Source organism: Hippopotamus amphibius, chromosome 3, assembly GCF_030028045.1.
Source record: "Hippopotamus amphibius kiboko isolate mHipAmp2 chromosome 3, mHipAmp2.hap2, whole genome shotgun sequence".
Classification (NCBI taxonomy): domain Eukaryota; kingdom Metazoa; phylum Chordata; class Mammalia; order Artiodactyla; family Hippopotamidae; genus Hippopotamus; species Hippopotamus amphibius.
In genome coordinates, this window is record NC_080188.1 from 198,875,680 (window position 1) to 198,901,423 (window position 25,744).

The window sequence follows — 25,744 nt, forward strand, 5'->3', positions numbered from 1 at the left end:
GCTGCCGCGGGGTGACGAGGCGGAGGCGGGGCGCCGGGGAGAGCGGGGTCCCTGCAGAGCAGGCCGGAGGCACCAGGAGCTGGTGACCTGGGGCCAGCTTCCGCATCTGTGAACGCAGCTCACACCTGCCTCACGGGGTTGTTTTCTGCACTCACTGAGGCAGCGTTTGTAAAGGGTGTGGCACAGTGTCTGGCCCTTGGGAAGAGCCCAGTGTCAGCAGTGTTGTTATCAGGGTGACCAGGCCAAGAAGTGCTAGTCAAGGAGGTCTTCCTGGAGGAGGAGGTGTGAGCCTCGCACTGTGGGAGGTATGGGATGGGCGTGTGCTGTGTGTTGGGGGATGAGAGGAGAGAGAGTGGCTGCAGGGAGCCGGGAGGAGCCGTCTGGGACCTGGAGAAGCTTTAGTTTCCCCGCCGCCACTGTGGGTGCAGAGCTACGTGAGGCGCGAGGGAGCAATGGGTGGAAGACCCCAGCCCGCTCTGCAGCATGGCAGCTGGGCCCCACAGGGCCTGTCATCTGAAGAAGCAGAGAAACACGGTCCCGGGGAGGACAGTGGCCTTGAGGTCTGCGTCTGGGTGTTCACGGGCCTCGTCCCATTCTGGACCTCGGAGGCCGCCCTTTCTGGGCCAGGCCTCAGTGTCCTTTTCTAATAGATTCTAAGAGCCCAAGCTGCTCTTCCTCCCCCTAAAACTCAGGGTTTGAGCTCGAACCCTCAGCCTGTCAGTTGCTCGCGTGCACGTCCCAGAACGTTTCAGGACCACAATGAGCACAGGTTTTGTTGAGAAACAGGGTGCAGGAGAAATCGGCTCTGAGCCTCCTGTCCTGGTGCAGGACATCAGGACCTTCCCTGAGAGTGGGGGGCTGCTCCAGGAAGTGGGGTCCCCTAGGGACTGGGTGCAGCCTTCCTGCACAGCAGAGCCAGCGGTCGGCCCCTCAGAGGGCAGGCCCGGGGGGTCGCTGGAGGAGGGCAAGTGTGTCGGAGAGCCAACACCCCGGTTCAAAGGAACAGCAGGAAGAGGCCCGGCCGAAGAAGAAAAGCTCTGGGCTCCGGCATCAGTGGGTGCGGGCGCGGTGGGCGCGGAGGCTCGCAGAGGAGAAGAGAGCCGGGCTCGGAGCAGAGCCGCCCCGCCCCCCCGTTCCCAGGGCTCTCGACCCCAGGAGCTTCCGCAGGGACTGCGCCCCCCAGGTGCAGGCAGGCAGGGCGGGCGTGGTGCCAGGTGCCCGAAGGGGAGACCTTGCCCGGGCCCTGGGCTCCAGTCGCAGCACCTTGGCTTACGGGCTGTGGGTCCTCAGGCTGCCACTCACACCCTCCAAAGGCTCCCGTTTCTTGTTGAAAATGGACACAGCATTCACTGGGAAGGTGGCGGGAGGAGCCACGGACAAAGCCTGGGGCCACCGTGTCCTGTCTGTTTAAAACGTTGACGATGGATGTTGTCTCCTCAACCCTCAACTGCAAAAGACCCGCTGAGGCCCAGGATGGGTAACAGAGCTGCTCGCAGCGGGCACAGACTCAGGGAGACGGAGCCTAAGTGCTGGAACTGCATCGGGTGCCCTGCCCCTCCGTCCCTCCCTCCCCCCTCGGTCCCTCCCTCCTTACTAATGAAGCCCCCTCCCGTTGATCTTCAGGGAAATGACCTTCCCTGGAGCCTGTTCTGCTCTCGGGCTCCTGCTGGGGGCAGGGGTGGGTGGTGGGGTGGGGTGGAGGGAGAGACCCTCCTCACAGGAGTCCCTGGAGGAGATGGGCCAGCCTGGCACCAGAGTGGACTCTTTCAAGAGGAAAAGTCTGGACTTCCAGGTGACTGCTGTCTGGAGAGTCCAGCTTCTCCCCAGAAACCGAGTCCCATGGAATGCACGGGTTCTCTGGGGCAGCACGAGGAAAGCTACGTTGGATGGGCCGAGGCCTCCGGCTCCCTTTCTGCCCGGGCACATGCCCTAAGGGTCTCTAAGGACCCTGACGGGATGTGTGACCTCAGGAGCAGAGCCCTGGGCGTCCTGCTGGGGCGCTGGACCCCTTGGGAAGCTGCAGGAGACGGGAGTGGGGGAGGAATTTCCAACCCTCAGACCCCACATTGGAAAAGACAGGTTCTTTGAGCCAAACAGAAATGAGCTCGCTGACGCGGGGGCTCGCGGGATCGTGGGGGCCCCTCTGTGCTGACGAGTCCCTTGGTGAAAGGGGGTGGCCCCCAACTTCTAACACCCATTCAGGCCTCTCCTCCCGCCTCAGCCGTGGGAGAACAGGTCTCAGGAGAAGGAGAACACCCAAGTAGCCAAACTTGGGCAGAGGGCAGCGGGCAGAGAGCTATTCTGGAAGCAGCAGAAGGACACGGTGCGGAGGAGAGCTTGGGGTGGGCACTGCGCCCCTCCCCCCCCGCCCCGCCAGCGTGGGCCCTGGCGGCCTGGCGGCCTGGCGGCGGGCGCGTGGGGGCTGGGCCCGGCTGCCCTGCGACAGGCGCCTCTGCGGCACAGGCTTCCTTTGGGCCCCGCTTCCTGCCCCCACCTGCTTCCTGCCCCAGAGCCAACGAGGGGCTTGTGTCCCGGGCTCTCCCGGGCCCGCCCCGGGGATCAGGTCCCCTCCGAGGAGCTGTGAGGTGCAGCGCGTGGGGCGGGCGCCAGGCGCGCAGCGCGCGCCCCGCTTTCCGCCTCCCCCTCTGCGGCGGCGTGTGGTGCACACGCCTTCCCGGCTGCACTTTCCGCTCTCTGGGCTCCCAGGAAGTCCAGAAGTTTCCTTGGGAAAACACTAGGTCGTTGGGCAGACCCACTCCTTGGGCCCTGCAGACGCACCTGGACATCCGCCACCACCCTGGTGTCGCCGCCTTAACCCGCCGCGGTCACAGCCGCCTTCCCTGTCCGCACGTACGCGCGTAAACGGCGGGGGAGGCGGCGGGCTCGGCCGCATCTTATGGGAGAAGAGCCGCTCCAGGACCCCCCGCAGCTCGGGGGCTCAGGAAGCAGTGCCGGCCACGGCTGCTGCAGCTCGGTGCCGGCCGCGGCAGCCGGGCCCTCCCCGCCGCCGAGCCCACCGCCGTGCGGGGCAGTCGGGCTGAGGCGGCGGCCCCAGAGCTGTTCCTCTCCTTTCTTGGGAAGAGTCGGCGGTTCCCTTCACCCCACCTGCCCACCGTGGCCTCCGGAGCTGGTGGATGTGGGGGTGTCCCCGGGGGACCAGCTGCGGGCTCGGGGCCTCGCGCGAGAGGATGGGCCAGTGGGGAGGGCCCTGGGGGAGAGAGGCCCGGCTTGAGCCTGGTGGACCGGGCACGGGCGGGGCAGACCCTCCGGGAGGAGGAGGACCAGGAGCCGGGAGAGGGACGAGCCCTCTGGGCTTCTGTCCACGGCCTTGACCGTCCCTCCCTCCCGAGGCGGACCTTCCAGAGCAGGGCTTTCCGCCTTTTTTTCCTCAGGGCACATTAAAAAATGAAACAAAACGCAATTCAGGGCGTTGGGCAGCTGGGGTAAACCGCCCAGCCTCCCCAGGCAGCGTCCGGCTGGGCTGGGGGCCCCCCCGCTGTGGCGGGAAAGCTGGGGATGCACCCGGCTGGCGGGAAGGGTCAGGTCTCGGCCCCCGCGCTGCCCACGGCCGGGCCCACTGGCTCCTCCCGCCCTGGGCCTCCGTGTCCTCAGCTCCCGTGGGGGAAGGTTACCCGCCGTGGTGCCTGGCAGGTGGCCAGGAGCCATGGCCGTCACCCACCCAGCCACGCGGGGGCCGCTGGGGAGAGAAGCTGAGGCAGGCCCACAGCGGCCCGGTCCCCCCGCAGCGGCCCGGTCCCCCCGCAGCGCTGCAGCCGGGGCTTTGCTGGCAGTGGGACCAAGAGGTCGGTTCTGGAACGAGCTCTGCCCTCTCCCCTCCCTCTTGGCCTTCGGGGTGCTGGAGGAGGTGGGCGGCCCTGGGGGCGTCCAGATGGCGCGGTCGGCGGGCTGTCAGGGATTTGGACGTGGCCCCAGGCTCACAGCCAGGGCACACAGCCTCCTGGAGGGACAGGGGCGTGGAGGGTCACCCGCCCCGTCTGCCCCCAGCCCAGCGTGTTGCTTTCCTAGAGGCCTGTGGGGACCGGGAACCTCGGCGTTTATTCCAAGGCCTGGAGCGGTGGGCACGTGTGAGTGGTCCCCGGACGCACGCTGTCCTTAGCTCCTGGAAGCGCCGAGGGGCTCCTACACCTCCCACAGGACGATCCCTCCCCCGGCGACCGGTCTGCATCCAGACCTGCTTCAGGGTCCTGGCACGCAGGGCAGTGTGCTCAGTGGGCAGGCACAGCCTGGGGGCTGAGCCCCAGGTGCCGTGAGCGCCTGTGCGGACTCTGTGAGCGCCTCCCCCCGGCGCTGCAGCCCCCGCGCCAGCCCCTTGGTCCGTGGTCAGCGGTAAAGCCCCTGCCCCTCGGCCCCCGGCCGTGGGGGGGGACCTTCACTCACTCGTGCGTTCACAGACGTGAACGGAGCATCCCTGTCTGCCCAAGGCTTTCTCCGCGTCCGCCCTCGTGGGGCCGGGCCGCTGTTCCCCGTGCAGAGGAGGCTGGGGGGTCGGGGGAGACGGGACCCGGGCGCACGTCACGCAGCTCGTGGTGGCGGGGAGGCTGCAGCGGGGGGACGGAGGGGGAGAGCCCTGTGCAGGCCCCGGGGGCCACTCACCCCCAGGCGGGCCATCGTCTCCCCCCACCTTCCCCCGTGGAGGCTGGTGTCGGGCGGGCCCTGCTTGCGGGGGAGCGCTGAGACGTGGGGGCGTGCTCCCTTCCCGGGAAGGACCAGGCGGCGGCGCCTGCACCTGTGTCTGTGCAGGGGGTGCCATCCGTCTGTCTGTCCACCTGCCTCACTGATTCAGGCTCCTGATGTCTCTCGAGTGGGGGGGTCTCGGGGGGGCCATGGCTCCCCCTTCAGACGGGCAGGTCGCACTCCTGGTGCCTCTCCTCAGGGCCACACGGCACCTCTCTCCACACACACACAGACACACACACACACACACAGACACACACACACACACAGACACGCAGACACACAGAGACATGCACAGACACACACACACACAGACACACAGACACACACAGACACACACACAGACACAGACTCACACACACACAGACACGCAGACACACACAGACACACAGAGACACACACACAGACACACACACACAGAGACATGCACAGACACACACACACAGACACACAGACACACACACAGACGCAGACTCACACACACACAGACGCGCAGACACAGGCGCCCCGCCCGGCACGGGTCTCCAGCTGCAGGGGCGCCTGCGCAGGGCGGGAGCGCCACTTACGGGAACTGCCCGGTCCTCCTGTCCCCCAGCTCAGGTCTGGGACTCCCGGGTGGCTGTGGAGGACAGAGGTGGATCAAGTGTCCGGGCTGGAGGCACCAAGCAGGAAGGGGCGTCGACCAGCCCCCCGCCTTTGTGGTGGACGAGGACTCGGAGGCGGGGAGGGCCACTGTGCACGACTCAAGCCGGAGGGCATGGGACAGGCCGGCCCGCCCACAGGCACCTCGGGGCGGACGCTGCACCTGGCCTCCCAGCGCAGTGACCTCCCAGCACGGGTGAGCTGGTGGCCTGGGCCACCCCTCGGCCGGGCCGTCCCCTGGACGTGTCCCCTGCGCCTTAGGGGCCGCCTGGGCTAGTGCTCTGCCGTCGCCACCTCAAAGGTCTTAATGGTTTTTGTTTTTTTAATTTATTTTTTAATTAATGTATTTATTGGTTGCATTGGGTCTTCGTTGTTGCACCCGGGTTTCCTCTAACAAGTGCTGCTCTTCGTTGTGGTGCGCTGGCTCCGCAGTGTGGTGGCGTCTCTCGTTGCGGAGCACAGGATCCAGGCACGTGGGCTTCCGTCGTTGGGGCTCACAGGCTCTAGAGCACAGGCTCCGTCGTTGTGGCGCACGGGCTTCGTCGCTCCGCGGCATGTGGGATCTTCCCGGACCGGGGCTGGACCCCGTGTCCCCTGCACGGGCAGGCGGATCCTTCACCACGGCCCCACCAGGCACGTCCCCTTCATATTTTGCGCTGGTCCTGCCCGTGTCTGCAGAACGAGGGTCTCGACCTGCCCCTCGTCCCAGCTGGGGGTGGGCGGAGCGCGCCCCTCCTCCACGCGCCTGTCCCAGGTCCTGGCGTGCCGCGCCCTCTGCTCCGGTCCCCAGGATCGCGATGAGCCGTGAACGCGGGCAGGACAGGCGGGGGGCGGGGGCGGCCGCCCCTTCCGAGGGATGCCTGCGGGGGGGCCAGCCCCTGTCCAGACGCGCCCGAGGGGGCATCGCTGCCGAGGGGGGGGGCCTGTGAGTGGCATCGGCCAGGCGGGGACCCCGGGCCTCTGTGCCTGCGGGGAGTCCCCCCGTCCCCCCTGCTTCGGCGAGCTGGTCACGTGTCGGACTCCGGTGGGCAAGGCCTCCGCGCCAGCGGGGCGGGGGCATCTTCCCACCCCACCCACCTGGGTTCAGATCCCGGCTCTGCTGTCTAGCAGCCCCTGAGAAAGGGAGGTGGCATTGCTACCCGTGGGGTCGGGCGACGGTTCGTGAGTGAATATCGGAGCGTGCTTGGAACGGTGTTGGACTCACGTCACCACGGTAACCACTGGATGCGGGTTTATTTATTCCAGTTTATTAAGCATGTACTCAGTAGCTCCCCGCTGCACTGGGCACTGGTATCACACGGACAGCTCTCCGCCACAAACAAGGCGGAGACAAAGACCCAGTAACGGGCTGTGCGAGCCCTCCCGCCCCCCAGCCAGGAATCCCCCACCTTCCCCCTGCAGACCCCACCGGCTCAGCCCCCTCCGTCCTGGCTCCTCCTCCTGCGGTGGCCTGCTCTGGCCTGTCCGCTGAGGGCTGTGCAGTGCGGAAGGACGGGGGTGTCCACGGGTCCCTCCCGCAGTCTTGTCTGCAGCCTTGGGCTCCTTTCTGGACAGCGGGATTGGAGTCAGGACACCCCAGCCTCCAATTCTATCTTTGCCACCAGCTTGCTGAGAGCCTGTGGACAAGCCCTCTGGTCTCCGGGCCTGTTTCCTGCGGGGTTGCTCGTTCAGGGTCCCAGGAGGCTGTAGATGCAGAGGGGAGGGAGGGGAGGAGGGCGTGAGTGAGGCCAAGGTGAGGGAGGGCCCGGGTCCCCAAGAGGTGCCGTGTCCCCCCGTGAGATCTGAGATCCCAGGGCTGGGACAAGGCAGGGCCACCCCCAGCGCCTCAAGGGCCATGTGCCCACCCAGAACAAGGGCCCCCATTAACCACGTGCACCCAGCAGAAAGAGGGATGCCCACCCCCCGTGAGCCGAAGCCACGGCAGCCCTCGCCGCCCTCCGGCTCCCCTGCCCTGAACGGGGGAGGCCAGGGTGCCCCTGCCCTGCCCGCCCTGCCTCCCCCTGCCAGGAAGCATCCGCCTCCCTGTCCACACTGGGATGGGGCGCAGAGGCAGCGTGCTGTGGGCCTGGGTCCCTGCCGGGGCCGGGAGGTGCCTGGGCTCCCCCCGGACCCTGGCTGCCCCGTGCTGAGGACAGCCCTGGAGCTGTGGGGGCAGAGTGGGCGAGGGGCGCGCGAGGTGGGGGCTTGGCCGCTGGGCCGGGGGGCCCCCGACGTCTGGCGGCAGCCCTGCCCCTGCCTGGCTGTGGCCCCCAGCACGGTCCGTCGTCCCCCAGCCCACCGCTTGCTGTAGAGTCACCCCTCGTGGGTGGGATCCCAGGGTGTCCTCCCCGGGGCCCCTCTGCCCTCCTGCTGTAATACCTCCAGTTTCCTTCCTGTTTTGCTCGGAGGGGAGAGGGGGGGAGCTACCCCTTGCTTTGCTGGCCCCGGAGGCACGGTGGGGAGGGGCGGCTGGCCCCAGGGACCCCGGTGGCCACCCTGCTGCTGAGGAGGCGGAGGCCCTGGGCTTCCCCTGTGGGAGTCCCATGCTTCACAGCCCCCGGCCTGCAGCCCCCGGCACGCCTGGTGGCCGCACCGCGTGGGGGGGGCAGGATTGGAGGGTGGAGAGGGGGCCCCTCCGCCAGCCACCGTTGTCCAGGCCGGGTCACAGCGGGATGTTTCCATGAGTCCCTCTGCTCGATTCTTAGCACAAAAGTGATTAAAACGATGGTTGGGGGGGTTGTGTAAAGGCGGTTTATCTCATCGAGTCCCCTGGATGTGCTAAAGCCTTTCACTCAATGCGTGGTCCCTAGACCCGCAGCATGCTTCCTCGGAGGCGTCTGGAGCGCAGAGGCTCAGACCCCACCCTGGCCTCCTGGGTCCACATCTGCATCTCCCAGGGCGCCCACTGCCGACCTCCAGCTTCTCCTTGGAATAGGCCAGGCCGTCAGCTGGCCAGCCACTCCCCAGGCGCCCCCCACCCCCGCCCTGCCCCGCCCCGCCTGGGATTGCTTTTACCTAATTTGTACTCAAGCGGTGCCCTGTGACCATCCCTGTGATTTACTGCAAGGATGTGGTTAGGACATGGGTGTGGGCAAGAAGCCTGCAGCTCGGGGGGCTGCCTTTGCAGGAAGCCAGGGAAGCACGCGCTTGATTTAGGATAGCAGGGGGCCAACAGAGACGTCTCTTTCTCCGGGAAGCTTCCCTGCTCTGCCCCACGCCTCAGCCCCCTCCCCCAGCCCCGCCTAACTCCTGTCCTCCCCTCTGTTTCCCAGCCAGACTGGCAGCCCCAGGAAATCATGGCTGGCGTCACCCTGCACGTGGTGCTCGGAAACGTGGCTGGCGTGAGGGGCACAGTGAACGAACAAGCGGGTGTGCTCCCCGAGAGACAGGCTGGGGGAGCGCGGCCCTCGCACCTGCGGGGGGTGCCGGCCTGGCGTCCACCCAGGTGGCCGCGGCTGCGGTGGGGACAGACCGGGGACCTGAGCTGCCGGTCGGCCAGCCCGTGGTCTGGCTTGGGTTCCGAGAGAGTGAGGCGTCTGCTCCAGAAACCTGCCACTTAGGAGCATCTGCCTTTCCTACTCGTTCTCCTCACTCTTTCTTAAAAAAGAAAACCTCTTTTGAACATTTCCATCCAGTTTCCGACAAGCTAAGACAAAGAAAGGTACGCGGCTTGGATGGAGAGAGCGCTCTAGGGACCCGAGGCTGCTCACCCCACGTCCGGAGTCTGTGCCTGGCCCTGAAGGTCCGAGTCCGTGTCAGCAGAGGTTTTGGGCTGGCGGGTCAGAAGGTCCCGCCCTGCACGTGCTGGGTGGGCACGGGCACGGGGGAGGGGGCAGCGGTCGGGGGGTGTGTCCCACCGGACCCTGGGACGGTCCAGGGTTCAGGGACCTCTGAGGGGACGTCTGAGAACACCGCGCCCTTGGCCACGCAGCACATCTCAGCAGCTATTTACTGGGCACCGACTGTGTGCCGGGGTGCACAGACGCGTGAGGTGAAGAGACACATGGAAATGCACATCCAGTTGCCGTCCCAGGTAGAGGCTGGGAAGCGTAACCAGGGCATCCACGGGGAGCCAGTAGCCGGTGCCAAGTTCACAGAGGACTTTCAGAATGAGTCTCTCTCCCTCTAATTTTTCTAAACGAATTTTTATTTAAGAAAAGAGTACTTACGGCAAGTGTGTATCCTGGTAACTTTCCACAAGCTGAGTACGCGTGCGTAACCAGCACCCAGGCCAAGAAACAGACTGTCGACAGCCTCTCCTGGTCTCCCCCCCGCCCCTGGGCAACCCTGGCCGTGGCTCCCACAGCACGGGCACCTTTCGCCTGTGTTTGGACTTGACGTGGACGGAGCACTGCTGTGTCTGCCCCCTTCCCCTCACCGTGTTTGAAGATCTGTCCCGGCTGCCCGGTCTTCACTGCGGGAGGACACAGGCCACGTGGATAGGCTCTCCAGTGTGGGGCCTCACGGGCTGGGCTGCTGCGAGCAGCTCTGGACGGGTGTCTGGTGGGCACGGATGCGCAGGAGTGGAATCTCGGGGTCACAGCAGGTCTGAGAGGCAGCTCTAGGGTGAGAGCGTGGTTCCCGCCGTGTGTGTGGGGCGGGTGGGGGCTGATGTCCGAGCTCCCTGCGTCGCCTGCAGTGGCTCCTGTAATCGAGCTCCGCAAACGGCAGGAACGGACTCCCTGGTGGAGTCCAGGTGTCCTGCGGCCTCCCCTAGCTCCGGGGCGCCAGCTCCCAGGCTCGCGGCCACGTCGCCCCAGCCACCGCCTGTCACCTCGTCACCGCCTCCGTGTGTGCGTCTCTGTGTCTCATCTAGGGGCACTTGTCATTGGATTCAGGGCCCGCCCAGAAGCTCCTGCACTTCAAGATCTTTCACTTAATTTCACTGCGAAGACCCTGTTCTGAGTCAGGCCAGGCGCTCCGGTCCCGGGGATCGGGCCGCAGGCACGTCTCTTCGAGGCCCACTGTTCGGCCCACCGCACCATCTCCCGCGGCCGCCCTAGCGTCCAGCCCAGGCACAGCTCTCAGCCAGGCTGCTGTCTCAGGGCGACCCGGTCCCTCTTGGCCTTCCTCCAGGAAGCCCGACCTGACTGTGCCCTGGTCCTCGGGTGTGGGACTCTTCTGGCACTAACACCCGCGGCTCGGTCCAGCGGCGCCCGTGGCCCGAATGTGCCCTCAGACGGCGGCTCCCTGAGGGCACGGTGTGCCCCCTCCCTCCCCGTGTGCACGCGGGCACCCCCCCCACCGTGCTCACCTCAGCTCTGAACACAGGGTGCTAGGAGCAGGAACCAGGCGGAAGGCAGCTTTCCAGCAGCGTGTGGCCCAGGGCCCCACGCCTGGTGGCAGCCCAGGGGCCACCCCATCCCCACGACCCCCCTCGCCCCAGACACTCCCCAGAGGGGCCGGGCTATTTCTTGGTCCCGGGGCCTCTGTGGGAGCCCTGGCTACGCCCACACCGCAGGGAGGACGGAGCACGGGGGACGGGAAGGTGCCCAGCCCTTTGCCTCTCCTTGGAGAAGCCTGGGAGACGGAATGCCTTTGGCTGGGGGACCCTGGCCGGAGATCAGGAGATCAGAGATGAGACGATCAGGGCTGAGGCAGGTGGCACCCTTTGGAGGCTGCAGAGAGAAGCAGCAGCTGGTGCCTCCCAAGGGCAGGGCTGGCCCAGCGTGCCCACCCCACGCCCGCTCTGATGGAGCCTCTCGGAGCCGCTTCCCCAGATGGAGGCTCTGGGGTGATGCCGGCGGGGGTGGGGTGCTGCGTACCAGGTGGGCAGGGCTGACCCTTGCGCAGCAGTTCCCTGCAGTGGGGCTATCGTATAACGTCTGTCGGTGCAGAAACTAAGGCGCAGAGAGGGAGAGTAACGTGCCAGCATCAAGCAGCTGGAACGTGGTCGGGCCAAGGTCAGACCTGGCCGTCTGGCCCCAGAGCCCAGGGAACACGGTCGGTGCGACCGCCGCACGAGGGGCCAGACCTCCGGCAGGACTTCTTCCTGGGTGGGGATGAGGTCGTGGTCCAGCCTTCCTACACGTCCGTGAGCCAGACAGGTGGGAGTCGGGGCAGAGGGCGGGTTGTGGGGACATCCGCCCGAGGGCAGGACGCAGGTGGCGGACGGGTGACCCTGAACACAGACACGGCAGGAGACCAGCCACCGGGCCTCGGGTGGCACCGGGAGGGAGGACGGGTGAGGCTCTGTGGGCAGGCGGGCGGGACCTCCCCGGGGGTAGAGAGCAGGGCACGCCCGACCCGGTGAACTTGGAGGAGGGGACCGGGCTCTGGAAAGTTCCACTGGTCCTGGCAGCTGGGGGAGCGGCACACAGAGGCCCTCTGCTCCCCCAACCCCCTCCTTTGTTCCCGAGCTGCCGCCCCCACTGCCACGCCTTTCAGCCCCGGGCGGGCAGGGCGGGGGGACCCAGCCGGGCTCGACTGAACCAAGCCCGGAGAGTTGGCTCCGCCACCTCCTAACCGGCGAGACTGGCAGCAGCTAGCTGTTCCCAAGTCCCCCTTTCTTCATTGAAAAGGGAATCAAGAAGGCTTCACTGCCGGCCTGATGAAAGGATTAGACTAAACGGGGACAAACAGAGGCGGCTGGCCCCGGGACGGTGGCCTCGGAGAGGCCTTGCGTTCCTGAGCCGCGTCTGTGCGACGGGTTCGTCCCAGCAAAGAGGGCTCTTAGGTGGTCTGAACGTCTGGCGCCCCCTCTTTCCTGCTAGGTTCGAGCTTAGAGTCTAGAAAACCATCCGGCCGGGGTGGGCAAGGGTGGCGGCTGGGGGTGAGGGCTGCTGCTGGGATGAGAAGGAGACCAGGGGTCCTGACGTGCGAGGAGGGCTTCCGGCTGGGCGCTGGGGGGTGGGGGGCGGCTCGGAGTAGAGGGCCTCCCCCCGTTTCCCCCCAGACACACCCGCCCCTTCATCCGGTGAAATAAAGGCCGCAGGACAGAGCTTCAGCTAAACAAACAGGGCCCAGGGCTGCGGTCTGCCCCGCACGCAGAGCGCTCCCTCCTGCCCTGGGGCTGCCCTGGTCCTCCGCCCGTGCCCGCTGCTCCCCGCGCACCCGCCCGCTCCTGGGCGCCCGCGGGAGCTCTGATCTGATGGGACGACCGTCCTCCTCCCCGAGGGCTCCAGCCATGCAGGGAGGCCAGAGCTCCCGCCCCTGCACCTGCACACGGGGAGACAGACGGAGCAGACGCGAGAGCAGGGCTGGAAGGACGCTGAGGAGCAGACAGCACTGGACTTGGCGGCATCACGTCCCGGGCTGGTGGCTCCGGACCCTCGGCTCCAGGCCAGTCCTGGCCGGGGCCGCCTGTGGGGGGACCAGCCCCGCCGGGCGATGAGAGAGGCCAGTCCCAGGCCCTGTGACATCAAGCCCTGGGCCCAGCCCTTGTCCCCGTCCCACCTGACTGGGCTCTGAGGGCAGGGCCCCCACGCTGTTGGACTTGGCAGCTCAGCACCTGGTGCGGTGCCTGGCGTACAGTAGGCGCCTAATAAACGCTGGTTGAATGACACACGGCTGGGTGGTGGCGAGAGTGGCTGGAGGTTGGAGGCTTCCTGTAGGAGAAGGCACGTGAGCGGGGCCACGGTGAGTGGCAGCCTTGGTGGCAAGGTTGTTTGCTGCGTGCTGGGTGCTGGGGAAGTGATTTACCAGGGAGGAAACTGCAGTGGTGAGAGGTGAAGTCACTCGGCCAGTGTCACACAGCCGGCGGGGGCAGAGCTGGAAGGAAAACGGGCCAGGCCGACCGCAGGCGGGCCCGGTGCTCTGGACAGGGTACCAGGGACACGTCCTACGTCTGCACCGTCCAGCGTGGCAACTGTAGCCACGTGTGGCCAGCGTAGCCGAGGAACCAAATTTTTACTCTGATTTACGTTTAATGACCTGAAATGTGGACAGTCTGTAGATGAAGTGTCACGATGCTGTGAGTGATATTTTCCAGCTCCTGGGGCCTTACAACCCAGGGCTCAAACACTGCACTTTTCCCTCTCGCCTCCCTTTGCTTCGTCCCCCCCGCCTGCCTGAACTGATTGGGTCACCTGCCGATGCTCTGGGTTTCCCGTCTGCCCAGTTCCGTCTGACCCGCACAAGCCTGGACCTCCCAGGGACCCCTGAGTCAGGTGCCAGCCCTCCCCATTAGCGTCCGTCTTCCCATCCCCCATGCCGCCCCCCTCCTTCTCCCGCCCCCCCACCCCCCAGCCAGGCTGGGAGACATCGTGACAGCAGGGGAGCCGAGACAGGGCAGAAGCACACACAGCCCTTCTGTTTAAAAATACAGCACTGCTCTCACGCAGGGGTCTGTGCAGAGTCCGGGAGCCCGAGGCTGTGCTGAGGTGTGTGGGGCGGTAGATGCTCTTTCCCCGCTTGGAGCCACTCCCTCGTTGGGAAATTTGTGAAAGCTGCAGAAATCCGAGAGAACCGTGTGCCGCCTGGATAGGAGCCGCCAAGAAGACAGCGTGCACCATCCCCCCGCCCCCCGCCCCCCGTAAGGGCTCAGCTGACGGAGGAAGACACAAGGTCCAGGCGCTGGTTTCAGCAGACAGGGTTCCAGTGCCCACTCCGCCGTCAGCTGGTGTGGGGCCTCGGGGGCTGGGTCCCTCCCTGCGTCTGTCTCCCCACTTGATTGAAGGGACGTAGACACCACTCAGGGGTGTCTGGCAGTGCAGGGGTTCTGGGTGGTCACAGTAACTGGGGATGCTGCCAGCGCCAGGAGCAGAGCAGGGACGCAGAAGCCCCGCCGCGCTCCGCGGGCCCCACGTGGTAAGCGCGGTCCTCAGCCTTTCTCTCTGGACACGCTCCCGACCCACACAGCCCTCCTGCTTTATGCCTGAGGCCACCCCTGTCTGCAGTGGCCCCGGAGCAGGGTACAAGCAGGGGTCCCTGCTCAGTGATGAACCACCTCTCAGCAGCACCACGAACTCAGGGCCCGGAGCTGCCCCGCCGCCCGCATCTCCCTCAGATCAGCACGCGGAGCCCACAGCCGCCCATCGGGAAAGGACCCAGTGATCTGGGGGCTGGAAGGCAGGGTGACGTGGGTGTGACTGGACCAGGCCCTGACCCCAGATCTGGGCTCTCTCTCTCTCGTCACCTGCCTCTTGGTGACACAGGAGGGCAGTGAGTGTCCTCCGGGTGCCAGGTCTACCAGCCACAGGTGCAGAGGCCGGGCACGGCTGGGGTCCTTCACACGGTGTGAAGTGCAGCCTGTGTGCCAGGTACCCCCGGGACAGGAGGCTTCAGAGGGCACTGAGAGCACGTCCTTGCCTCGCGGGAGCTCTGGTCACAGGGTGCATTGTGTCCATCATCATAATTCAGTTAGGTGAGGACACTGCCGAGAAGGCGCGCGGAGTGAGCCCTGAGTTTGTTTCACTAACTCATAGTTTATTGACTCGAAATTCTCACTCCAACCCTTGTGAGGCAAACACGTCATTATCCCTATTTCGCAGATGAGAACACAGAGGCTGGGAGGCGTCAGGCGGCAGGACCAGGCCCATGGGCTCATCAGCACTGTGCTGGCTGGTGATGGGGGCAGGACAGTGCCAGGCAGGTGGCAGGAGGCCCGTTAATGCCCCTGCGGGACACTGCTCTGCCTGTGGGGCTGGGAGGGCCTCACAGAGGAGGTGGCCTTGGCGCACAGCCTTGCCTGGGGACAGGGGCTCCTCTCCTGTCACTCTGGCCACCCTTTACTTGGCCGCAGAGATGGGCTCTGCTTCCTGGCCTCTTCTCTGGCAGGTGGGGACAGTCCTCCCAGGCCCGCCCAGCAGGACCCAGGGGCTTTGCAGTCTGTCGTTTCTCCTGCTTACAGAAACAGTGCAAACAGAACAAATCCTCCAAGGCCCTTGGCTGTCGGCCAGATGGCCCCGGGGCGAGCCTCCTACTACCCCCCGCCCCACCCAGTCTCCCTCGGTCTCGCCCCTCAGCTCCCCAGCATCTCCTGGTCTCCATGGTGATGCCGCCTCTCCCAGCTTCCTTGGTGGTCCGGTTGCCACACAGGGTTGAGCTCCGAGAACTCCACGGCGCCCCGACTGCCAGCTTCGCCCATCGAGGCTCTCGGGCCCCCTGCCCGTGGCTGTGTGCAGCGGAGCACACAGAGCCCCTCCGGGCGCCCCGAGGGCTGCTGGGAAGAGGCCTCGGGGTGGGGCTGCAACTCGCCCTCTCCCCCCTGCAGCTGAGTTGAGAGACACAGCAGGCAGTGCCCAGGGCGCCACGAAACGTGGTGCCTCGCGCCCCAAAGTGTTCGGACTTAAACCAAGCGGGCCCTTCCGAGCGGGCGCCCGCGAAGCCGGTCCCGGAGAGCACCCCTGCGCGTGCACGTGTGTGGCTGTGCGCGTGCACTGCGTGCCTTGCGCGTGCACTGCGTGGCTGTGTGTGTGCACTGCGTGCCTGTGTGTGTGCACTGCGTGCCTTGCGCGTGCACTGCGTGCCTGTGCGCGGGCTGTGGCAGCGCTGGAGCGGGGGCAGAGACCCGGCCCCCCACGAGCTGGGCCCCGAGCAGCCTGCGCTCCCCGCCCGCCGGGGACAGAGCCCAAGCTCACAGCCGAAAAGGGTCCCACCCGGGGGAAGGGCCGGGGGGGGGGGTTCTGTCCCCGGGGGCTTCTGTTTCCATACCCCGTGGAAGCTTCGAGAACTCTGTGTCGTTCAGGAGCGCCACACGCACGCGCCCGGGTAGGCGCCCGTGCCGCGCGTGCCCGGCGCCCCGCAGGCCCGGCCCCGCGGGGGTCCCCTCCACCTTCCCCGGGGCCGCGCCCTCGGGGTCCCTGCGGCCGGGCGGGCGGGGAGCGGGGCCCTCCTCCCGGGGCCGCGGGGCCGCGCCTGAGCCTCTGAGGGGCGGCCCGGGCCGCCGAGGGGCGCGCGCCCGCGCAGACACGGCGGAGGCGCCCGCGGGCCGACGGCGGGGCGGGGGCTGCGCGGCCCGGGCTCCCCGCACGTCTCCGGCCTCAGGGGCCGCGGCGTCGGGCGGCCGCGCTCCTCAGAGGTGAGCCCGCCTGGCGGGCAGCAGGGCGGAGGAAGGCGGGCGGCTGGCGCGGGCGCCCCGCGTGCCCTCGGCCGGCGGGGCGGGCAGGGCGTCTCGGGGCGCAGCGGCGCTGAAACCGCCCCCGGCGCTCCGGGACCCTGGGCTCCGGCGAGACCCCTCGGGAGCCCGGCGTCCCCGGGGAGGCGTGGGGCCGGGCGCTCCGTTGGAGAGGAGGAGAAGGGGGGGCGCAGGAGAGGCGGCAGGAGGGAGGCCGCCGGCCTCCGCGGCCGTGGGGTCCCGCTGCCTCTCCGCTGAGTCGGCGGGCGACCCCCACGGCTGGGCAGCGGGAAGGTCTCCGGGAAGACCTCCACGAGCGACCCCGCGGACACCCTGTGAATCATTTTTCCCCGGCCCGGCCCGTCAGGGGGCAGCGGCCTCCGTGGCCCTGGGGCCAGCCCGGCGCCGAGGGAGGGAGGAGGGAGGCGGAGGGGGGCCCCGGAGACGCGGGGCGCACACACAGGCCGCGAGGCCCGGCTCACGGCCGCCCGCGCTTCTCTCCTGCAGGGACCTGAGCATGAACAACCTCTCGGCGCTCCGGCCCGGCCTCTTCCGCCGCCTGCGCTTCCTGGAGGAGCTGTGAGTAGCAGCCGGGGGCTGGAGGTGGGCACCGTGGCCTCTGACCCACGGAGCCCCGGGGGGACGGGTGGAGCCGACGGAAAGGGCCTTGAGAAGCTGTTCTGAGCAGAGCCCGCTCCACCCTCCCAGGCGTGAGCCCGAGGCAGGCAGCGTGGACGCAGGAACGCGGACACCCGGCCTCCGCCTCCCTGAAGCCGCGCGGCTCTCTGTCGGCCGCTTCTCTCGCTGGGCTCGTCCTTGCCCCGCCCTCGCCCCCCGCTCCCCAGGTCCTGGAGGTGCTTCCTCTGAAGGTCCCTCGTCCCCATTCCCACCACCTCTGCTTCGCTGACGTCCCCTCCCCTGGGGCGCCCCAGTTTCTCAGGACAGCCGGCCTCCTCCCTGACACGCTCTGCCCATCTCCGGGTGCCCCTCACCAGCGCCGGAGCCTTCTCTGGCTCCCCGCAGCCCAAAGGGGTCACCTCGAGGACACTCCCTCAGCGGGCCCGAGTCCACCCGGCCAGCTCTGCTCCAGGGAGGCGCGTCCCGCTCCCTGTTCCTGGAGCCCTCCCGCATCTGAGCAGATTTCCCCTCCAGCCCGGCAGGCCCGCCATCTCTCTCTCCAGCACAAGGCCCACTTCCTCCAGGAAGCCCTCCCTTGCCGATCCCTCCCCACGGCCTGGAACCCTGGAGGCTGGCCTCGAGGTCTGGTGTGGCGCGTGAGAGTCCCCTCCGGGCAGCCAGGCCACCCGCTCCCAGCCCTGCCCCCTCCTTGCCTGACCCCATCCATCCTCCCCCCCCACCCCCCAGCCTGCTGGTTCTTGTTTGGGCACCACCACTGGTTCTGAGGCTCCACTGGCTCTTCTTAAACTCTCAGACCGGGGACTCCTGGCCCCGACCCACTCCTCCCGCACAGCCCTCCCCATCCCGGCCTCCCCATCCCCATCCCCCAAGGGCACCCTCAGTCTGCCTGGAGCAGACGAGCGGGCGCCTGGCACAGGCACCCAGGCTCTGTGTGTCAGGGAGTGGGCACGGTGGCAGGGACGCCTTCCCAGGAGGAATCTGAAGCCCGTTCTCAAAGGACAGGACAGAGGGAGAGGCAGCGGAGGGCCGTGGAGGTGGAGGGGCCCCAGCTAGGTGGGAGTGAAAAGCAGGACAGAGGCCGAGGAGCTGGACTGGTGACCAGCACAGCCTGAACCCTGGGGGCTGGTGTTCTGTCCTCTGCTTCCTGAGAGGCGCTTAGGCCCATTCTAGAGGCAGGATGCCCACCTACGGAACCCAAGCTTGGAGGGACCCCAAAGGCCACGATGCCTTTCCACGTGTTTTGTTTTGTTTGGTTTTTTTTAAATGACAATGTCAAGTAAAGAGACTTAGTATGTGAGTCTATGTTTTTGGCCGCACCACATGGCACGTGGGGTTCTTCGTTCACCTACTAGGGATGGAACCTGCGCCCCCTGCAGTGGAAGCGCGGAGTCTTAACCACCGGACCGCCAGGGAAGTCGGTAGAAGAGAGATATTTTTTAAAAATGGCCTCCAAGCTACATCAGTACGATTTTCACATTGGCAGGTCTCTCAGTGAGCAGTGACACACCTAGTGACGCCTCTGGGGACTCTGGAGGCCACAAGGGGGCTTCCAGACCATCCCTGACAGACTGTGCTCCTTCAGACTTAGCGTTGAGGACGTGCGCCAAGCGTCTTCTGTCCCGTTTGCGAAACGCTTAGTTAGACCCCAGCGTTGGACGACTTCTACCACCCTGTTTCCCGCCCCCCGGATTAGTGGGGTTGGCTGTGTAGTTTAGGGCACAGGGGCACACGGACACAGCCGTCTGGTCTAACTCCACTGATGACAGGAGACAGCGCAGGACGGGCTGTGGGCAAGCGGATCGGCCCTGTGCGTGGACGTGGTGGACATGGCCCTGAGGGTGCTCAGGTCCGGGGAGACCCCAGGCCCCTTCTGTGACCCGAGCCTTGGTTTCCTCCCCTGAAAGCAGGGGTCCTAGTGGGCGCCCTGCAGGGTCACTGTGTGGTTTGCATGCAGGTCCACCCAACCCCCCCCCCCTCGCATCCCAGGGCCTCCGCACCACCCCCCCGCCTCCCCCCGCGTCCCAGGACACCGTTCCAGGGCCGCCAGGCTCCCTGCGGCATCACCGGCCCTCCTCTCTGATTTGCAGGCGTCTCTCCGGGAACCGCCTCTCACACATCCCAGGACAGGCGTTCTCTGGTCTCTACAGCCTGAAAATCCTGTAAGTCTAAGTCCCACGTAACGTGGAGATGTGGCCTTCGGAACTCTGGGCAGGTGGACGTTCTGGAACCTGTGTCTTGGTCTGCCACCGGCTCGCTCATTTCCTTATCCTCACTTTTCGCTGTAGTTACGTCCACGTCCTTGCTTCTGCCCTGTCTGTAACACACTGATTTGTAAGCTGACGTTTAACAGCTCCTGACGCTTATGCCACGATGTGGGGACGTGACCTCCTCCCCTCTCTGTAACATGAATAGTGCCTGTTTTAGCACAGGTTTTGAGGGTCGAGGGCAGGTTCAGAGCCACGTGACCCCTGACCTCTCGGGCTGGGAGGGTAGGAAGGTTTCTGGAGAGGAGGAATCTCTGCGGGTTTTCTTTGGCTGCCCTTGCCCTCGAGCCCCAGCCTTGGTCTCTGGCTGTAGCGCTGAGCCCTGTTTTCTCTGCAGATGTTTCCCCTCCTCCAGCTCCCAGGCATCCGCATCCTTGAAACAAAAGGAAAAGGAGCGTTGAAGAGAACCTTGTGTGATTCTCTTCCATTGACCCCACAGCCCATTTGAGAAAAGGGGATGCTACGGCACCCCCTCCCCGACCACGGAGTCCACGGCTCACCTTGTCCCAACCGCGACCGTCCTCCCCGGCTCCACCCCCGTCCTTGTGATGCGTGTGTGTGGAAGGAGGTGGGAGAAAGGGATGCAGGGGGTCTCAGGGCAGGTTGGAGAGGTCCCTTGGGAGGGCGCGTCCGCACAGGGCCTGGCTTGGGAAGAAGAGAGGGAGCCTGGTGCTGATCCTGGAGCATCTGAAGCTTCCCTGACGTGGTCAGCTGCTCTCCTGCTCTGCTGCCCCTCAGCCCTGACTTCACTTGCAGGTCTTCTTTGTACCGTGAGCAGGTTGTTCACTGCACAAGACAGTCACCCGAGGGTTGAGAAGGGGCTGATCTCAGGTCTTGTGCCAGCCTTGGGGCTACATCCGTCTAGAAAGGAACATCTTTCTAATTTGCTCCGGGTTGTGTAGGGGCTGGCGGTAGCCCTGTCCGCTTGGCCTGTGAGCTTCAGGCTTCCAGCCCTTCAGCAGCCCCTGGACCACCTCCAAGTGCTCTCCTTTCTCCGTGTGATTGAGTCTGGCACTGCCGGCCTCTGCTCCTGGGCTCTGCAGCAGGGCTCTCATCCCGCCCCACTCCCTCTCTGCCTCTGTGCCCTGTCCCCTCTCCTCTTCTGCAGACCCTGCTCTCCCTCCTGCTGGCCCTCAGTCTTTCCTGCCTCTTCTCTCGGTCTGTCTGTCCCGGGGGTGCGGAGGCACCCTGAGCCAGACGCAGCCCAGGCGGCCTGCGTGGTGGTACGTCCGTGCCCGGCGGCAGGCCCAGACCTGCAGCCGCGTTGGCAGGCGGGGGCTCTGTCTGCTGGGCCTGCAGAAGGTGTGACACTCACATCCTGTTCCTAAGCCTCCAGCTGAGGATTGAGCCTCTTTCTTCTTCACCCCGCGTCAGGACGCCTCCCGGCCGCAGTCCTGCCCCCCGACACGGTGCGGCCCAGCGGGTTGGGCAGGTGCAGAGGCGGCTGCCGGAGCTGAGGGCAGCCCAGCTGTCCATCCCCGGCCTTCCAAAGCCTTCGTGCCCACTTCTCTGCTGCAGGGATGGGGGGAGGGGTCTCGGGGAAGGTGCCTGCCTCTTCAGGGCTTTCATGGCGGGGATTCCACCTGCATCTGGGCAAGAAGCGCTCCTGGTGTCTGCCTCAGTGTCTCTCACTGCACTGCCTTCACTTGCACGTTTTCAGACCCATGAGGGAGTTAGAGCAGTAAAGCCCGCTATCCGCACAGTGACCTCTTTCTGTGCTGGGAGACGGTCCCTTTCGCTGCTCCCGGGGCCCGTGTCTGAGCGACATCTTCCTTCCGGTGGGTGAGGCCTGGCTGTCCCTGCAGGACACTCTGCCTACCCCCTGCCCTCCTGGCGCTGAAGGACCAGAAGAGGGGGTTCCCTCTCTGATCCTCTCCAGACGGCTGTGGCAGAGCCCTTCCCCGTCCCTCCCCGCCAGCCCCACACCCGCGTCCCCCGTGCCTTACCCCTGGGTCCTCGCCTTCCTCGCTGGTCCTTCAAGACTCTGGCCAGGCTCGGGTCAAGAGGATCAGCCCCTGCCGCGCGCCTTCTCCCGAGACTGCGGGTGGGGGTCTCTGTCCTGCAGAGTCCCAAAGGCTGAGAGCCCGGACTCACTCCCCCCACCCCAAATGGCGCTGACCCCGGGGAAGCCACCGTGCGTCCTGGCCAGGTGTGTGGGGCGGTTCCTGGACCTCTGAGGGCACCTGCCCTGTGGCTGTCCAGGCAGGCGAGGGGCCGCTGTGGCCTGAGCGCCTGCGTGCTGCCCCCTGGCCTGCTGAGGTGTCCTGCCTGGAGGGGCGGGCGGCGTGGCTGCGCGCAGCAGGCCTCCCTGCAGTCCCCTCCCGGGTCCAGAGCCGCCCGTCGGGCAGCACGTGCTCTGCCCGGGGTGTGCCTGGCCCAGGAGGGCAGGACGGGCATGTGGGCTGCCGCGGGGCAGTTTCCTTCCTGCCGCCAGCTCTCCCCTGACCTCCCAGGGGGCTGCCCACATGCCCCCTCCGCCTCCTCCCCGGAGGCCAGCAGGGAAGGCCACCCCAGGGGCAGCAGTCACACACGTCCTCCCTTGGAGCCGGGCAAGCAGGACCCTTGCCCAGGGCCCCGGGGCTCTGGAGGGGCCTCCCCACCATTCTCTGAGCACAGCTCTGGTGCCTGGGGTGGGCTGGGGTCCGCCGTGCCACCCGAGGGCCCCGGGCCCCCACGTCTCCCCTTCTCCCTCTCCGACTCACTGGGTGTCCAGGAGGGCCGCCTCCCCGTGGGTCCCGCCCCCAGCTGGCACGTCTCTGCTTCTGTGGGGCTGCGTGTGATGGGGTCGCCGGGCGATGCTGACCCTCCAGTCTGGGCGCCTCACGCCGTGTCTACAGACACGCACGCCACAAAGGCACCCTCGCCTGAGGCCCTGCACGTCCTCCCCTTCCCCGAGGAGACCCCAGCCTCTCCCCTGCAGGTGCCGTCGCTGAGGCCTGGGGAGGGAATCGTGTTTCCCCACGTCCTCTGACCCGGTGGCCGGAGCAGCCCGTGACCGCCCCCTGGCCTCGCTGCCCCTGCGGTGTCTCCTCTGCTTCTTCACGGGCTCCTCTCCAGCCCGGCCTCATCCCTGATGCCTCCTGCACAGACCCCGGGCCCCCAGCCGGGCAGGGGTGGGACGGGACCCTGGGCTCCGAGGCTGGGCGGGGGTCCCTCAGGTCGTGTCCTCCCCTCACAGGATGCTGCAGGACAACCAGCTGGGAGCGGTCCCCGCCGCGGCGCTGCGGGAGCTGCCGAGCCTGCGGTCTCTGTGAGTCGCCCCCCCAAGCCCCGCCCGCCCCTCCTGACAGCGGGCTCCCGGCTCAGGTTTCTTTGGGAGGTCGTCCGTGTCGTATGCTGTGTGCACGTGTGCGCGTGTGTATCTCTGGGCAAGAAGGCACCCAGCCCCCGCGGAGGACTGTGGGGATGCGACCTCCCTGGGCGGGGCCCCCAGAGCCGCTGTCCTGGGGCGTCTGGCCTTCTGCCACGGAGCCTGGGTGGGCCTCGGAGGCTGCCGCCCCGAAGACGCGTCGGGAAGGGGCTGATTCCCCCACCTCATTGCTCCAACCCTCAGGCTTTGGGGGGAGGTTCGCGCTCAGACGCCTGGAGATGTGAGCTCAGACACCCGTCTCCCTGCGTCCCAGACTCTCTGGCCCCACGTGAGCCGCCCAGCCCTGCGGGGAGCCCCGCGGTTCCTGTCCCGTCCAGGAGCGGCCTTGTGGTCCCAGGACGGAAGCAGAAACGGGTGGGGTGGGTGACGGACCGGCTGCCCCGTGGGCAGGCGCTGGGGGCTCCCTGCGGGCCTGGAGCGCAGTGGGTACCTGGTGGATGCCGGCCAGACCAGCTGGATGTGCAGGGACATCTGTGTCTGGCGGGAGGGGACGCAGTTGGGAGGAATCACGGTTGGGAGGCAGGACTGGGGAGACCGAGGCAGGCGGAGCGTGCGGTGTCGGCACAGAGGCCTCCGTGTCCCGGCCTGTGGGTCCCGAGAGGTCCCCACCCCGCCCTCCCCTCCCTGGGACGCCCTGTGCACAGAGGGCCGGCCGTCGGGCCAGGCCGCACCTCCAGGCCAGCCTCCCCCGTCTCTGCCCGGACCCCCTGCCCTCCCTCACGGCCTGTCGGCCCTGCTCCCCCATCCTCCCCCTCCCCTGCTTCCCCTCCATCCCTGCACGCGCTGGGCCTCAGGCTCCGTCACCTCCTCCCCCTCCATCTGGGTCACAGCTGAGCAGGGCAGGCGGCCCAGTGGGCCCCTCACGGCCAAGGTCAAGGGTCAAGGGCCAGGAGGGCCCGTGTGGCTTCCCGCCGCCCCCCAAGGGCAGACTGAATGTTTGCTCAAGGCGCCAGCGGAGCGGGGCCGCCGGAGACGGTGGGGGGGGGGGGGCAGGGATGACCCTCCACCCAGAGCATCAGAGAGGTTTCCATGGGGAAGGACTTTCCCTGGACGTCCCCACACTTGCTTTGACGTTAACGTTTGCACTGTGACTTGGGTCTCCCGCGTGCTTGGTGACCTTGAGGGTCTCGTGTTTTGGACGCCTGGGCCACGCAGGGTCTTGCTGTGCTTTCTGAGACGTGGCGGCCCCACGGCCAGGAGAGAAGATGGCCAGCTTCCCCTGTGGCCGTGCCTCCTGCTGCCCGTGGGTCGGGTGGGGATGCAGGCCGGGGCCCCCGGGTGCGAGGCCGCGAGCGGGCGTCGCCCCTTGCGGTCCTGGGAGGAGAGTGCCAGCCCGCAGGACGCGGGCCCTGGTCCCGGCCGCCGCCTCGCCGACCCTCTCCGTGCCCAGCTGCCCGCCTCCCCGCCTGGGACGCTCACCCCCGCGCAGCTCACGGGGTTTCACAGAGTGCACGTGTGTCGTGCCCGTGGGGAGGACCCGGGGCAGCTGTGACCTGGGTGACGCCACTGTGATGTGGCTCATGGGACGCGTCACCTGCCCCTTCATCTCGCACACGTTGTTGAGGCTTTGCTGGGGAGGCGTCAACCAGGTGAAGGGCGAGGCAGGGCTCTCCGGGCAGAGGGAGCGGCACGTGCAGAGACTGGGAGATGGGGGGGCTGAATGCGCCCGGTGCGGGGGGCAGGAGTGGAGCGAGACCAGCGGGGGGTGAGGAGCAGGGCCTTGGCGAGGGTCTGGGCTTCACGTTTACGGCCCTGGGGACCCATCACGGGGCCTCCAGCAGGAGTCGCGTCATTGAGAACCGCCCTGGCAGCCGTCGAGGGGCACAGCCGGGCGGCGGGGAGCCAGGGCCGGGCTCGTACGCCAGGGGAGCTGGACGGGGCCGCAGGAGAGGCGGGGCAGAGGCTGAAGGGGCACTTGGCCGGCTCTGCAGGGAGCAAGAAGCGGGTCGTCAGGGCTCCGGGGTCAGACCGCCCGGGTTCCGGTCTCAGATCCTTCACTTGCTCTCTGCGAGGCCTGCAGCTGCCTGGCTTCTGTGCTGCTCCTTTTCAGTGAAAGGGAGGTGGTGAGAACGTCTGTGTCCTTTTCTGTGCGAGGAGTTGCTGCTGCCACTGTGACCCCTGTGGGTGGCGCCCAGGGAGAGGAAGGGTCGTGCTGGCTGCCAGCGCTCTGGCCTGGACCCCCGGGTGGACGGAGAGGCCGGCCAGCAGGGGCCTGGCACACGGTGGGGTCTTAGAACGTGCTGAACGAGGGGTGCGTCGTGGACCCCAGGGGATGAGCTGGAGGGGACGCCGGGCGAGGGGGACGCCGAGGCCCCTTTGGATATGTTGGGTGTGCGATGCCTGCAGGTGGGTGACCAGGCGTCTGGAACAAGATGGAATGCAGGTCACTCTACCCGCAGGACATCAGAGTGTGCGTGCGTGTCTGTGCGTGTGGATGGGTTGTGGAGAAGGGGGCGTCACCCTACCTGAAGGCTCTGCCTGGTGGGTGTTCCATCACAGCGACACACTGTGCACCTAACTCAGGCCCCTCCCTGGCAGGGGGGCCGGGAACACCGGGCCCAGGTTGCTGGGCCGGGGGGTGGGGAATGGCCGCCATCGAGCGCCCCGTGGGTCGGTGCTGTGTGCGGCGTCTCACACGCGCGATCTGATTCCGTCCTCGTGAGCCCCCGTGACCGCGGCCGTCTCTGCGGTCAGATGAGGAGACGGAGGCTCCGACAAGCTCAGGGCCCCCCGAGGTCAGAGCCAGTGTCTGGGGACGGCAGGTCCGCCCCCGGCAGTGTTGGCTCCGAAGGCTGTGTCCCCCGTCATGGTGGAAGGGGAGCCACTCTGGTGGCTGTCACCGGTACCTCCCTCCTTCCCCTCAAGGACCAGGAAGGAAGGGTCCTCCTGCCTGTTGGGAGCCTGGGGACCCGGGAGGCAGATGGGGACGCCTCCTGGGGGCAGCTCAGACTCCCTGGGGAGGCTGTTCCTTGCTCCCCTGTGCAGACTCCCACGGACACCCCTGGAACGTCTGTGGAGGTTCCGGCCCGTGGTCCGCGTGACAGGAGGTGGGTCTGGGTGGGGGAGTGGGCAGGAGCAGGAGACGGGCCCAGACACCCCGTCCGCCACGGCGCCCAGGCTGCTTGCCCCCCGCTCCGGCGTGCACTTGCTTCCTCCCAG

General features: G+C 67.1%; 1 protein-coding gene across 1 annotated transcript in view; it reads left to right on the forward strand.

The window, feature by feature from the left end:
• The window catches only part of LGR6 (leucine rich repeat containing G protein-coupled receptor 6), an 88,847-nt gene that overhangs the window by 2,723 nt on the left and 60,380 nt on the right, over window positions 1-25,744 (forward strand). Inside the window, 3 exon segments of the mRNA XM_057729984.1 lie at window positions 16,820-16,891; window positions 19,039-19,110; window positions 22,394-22,465. Of these exon segments, the coding sequence (XP_057585967.1) occupies window positions 16,820-16,891; window positions 19,039-19,110; window positions 22,394-22,465 (216 nt within the window).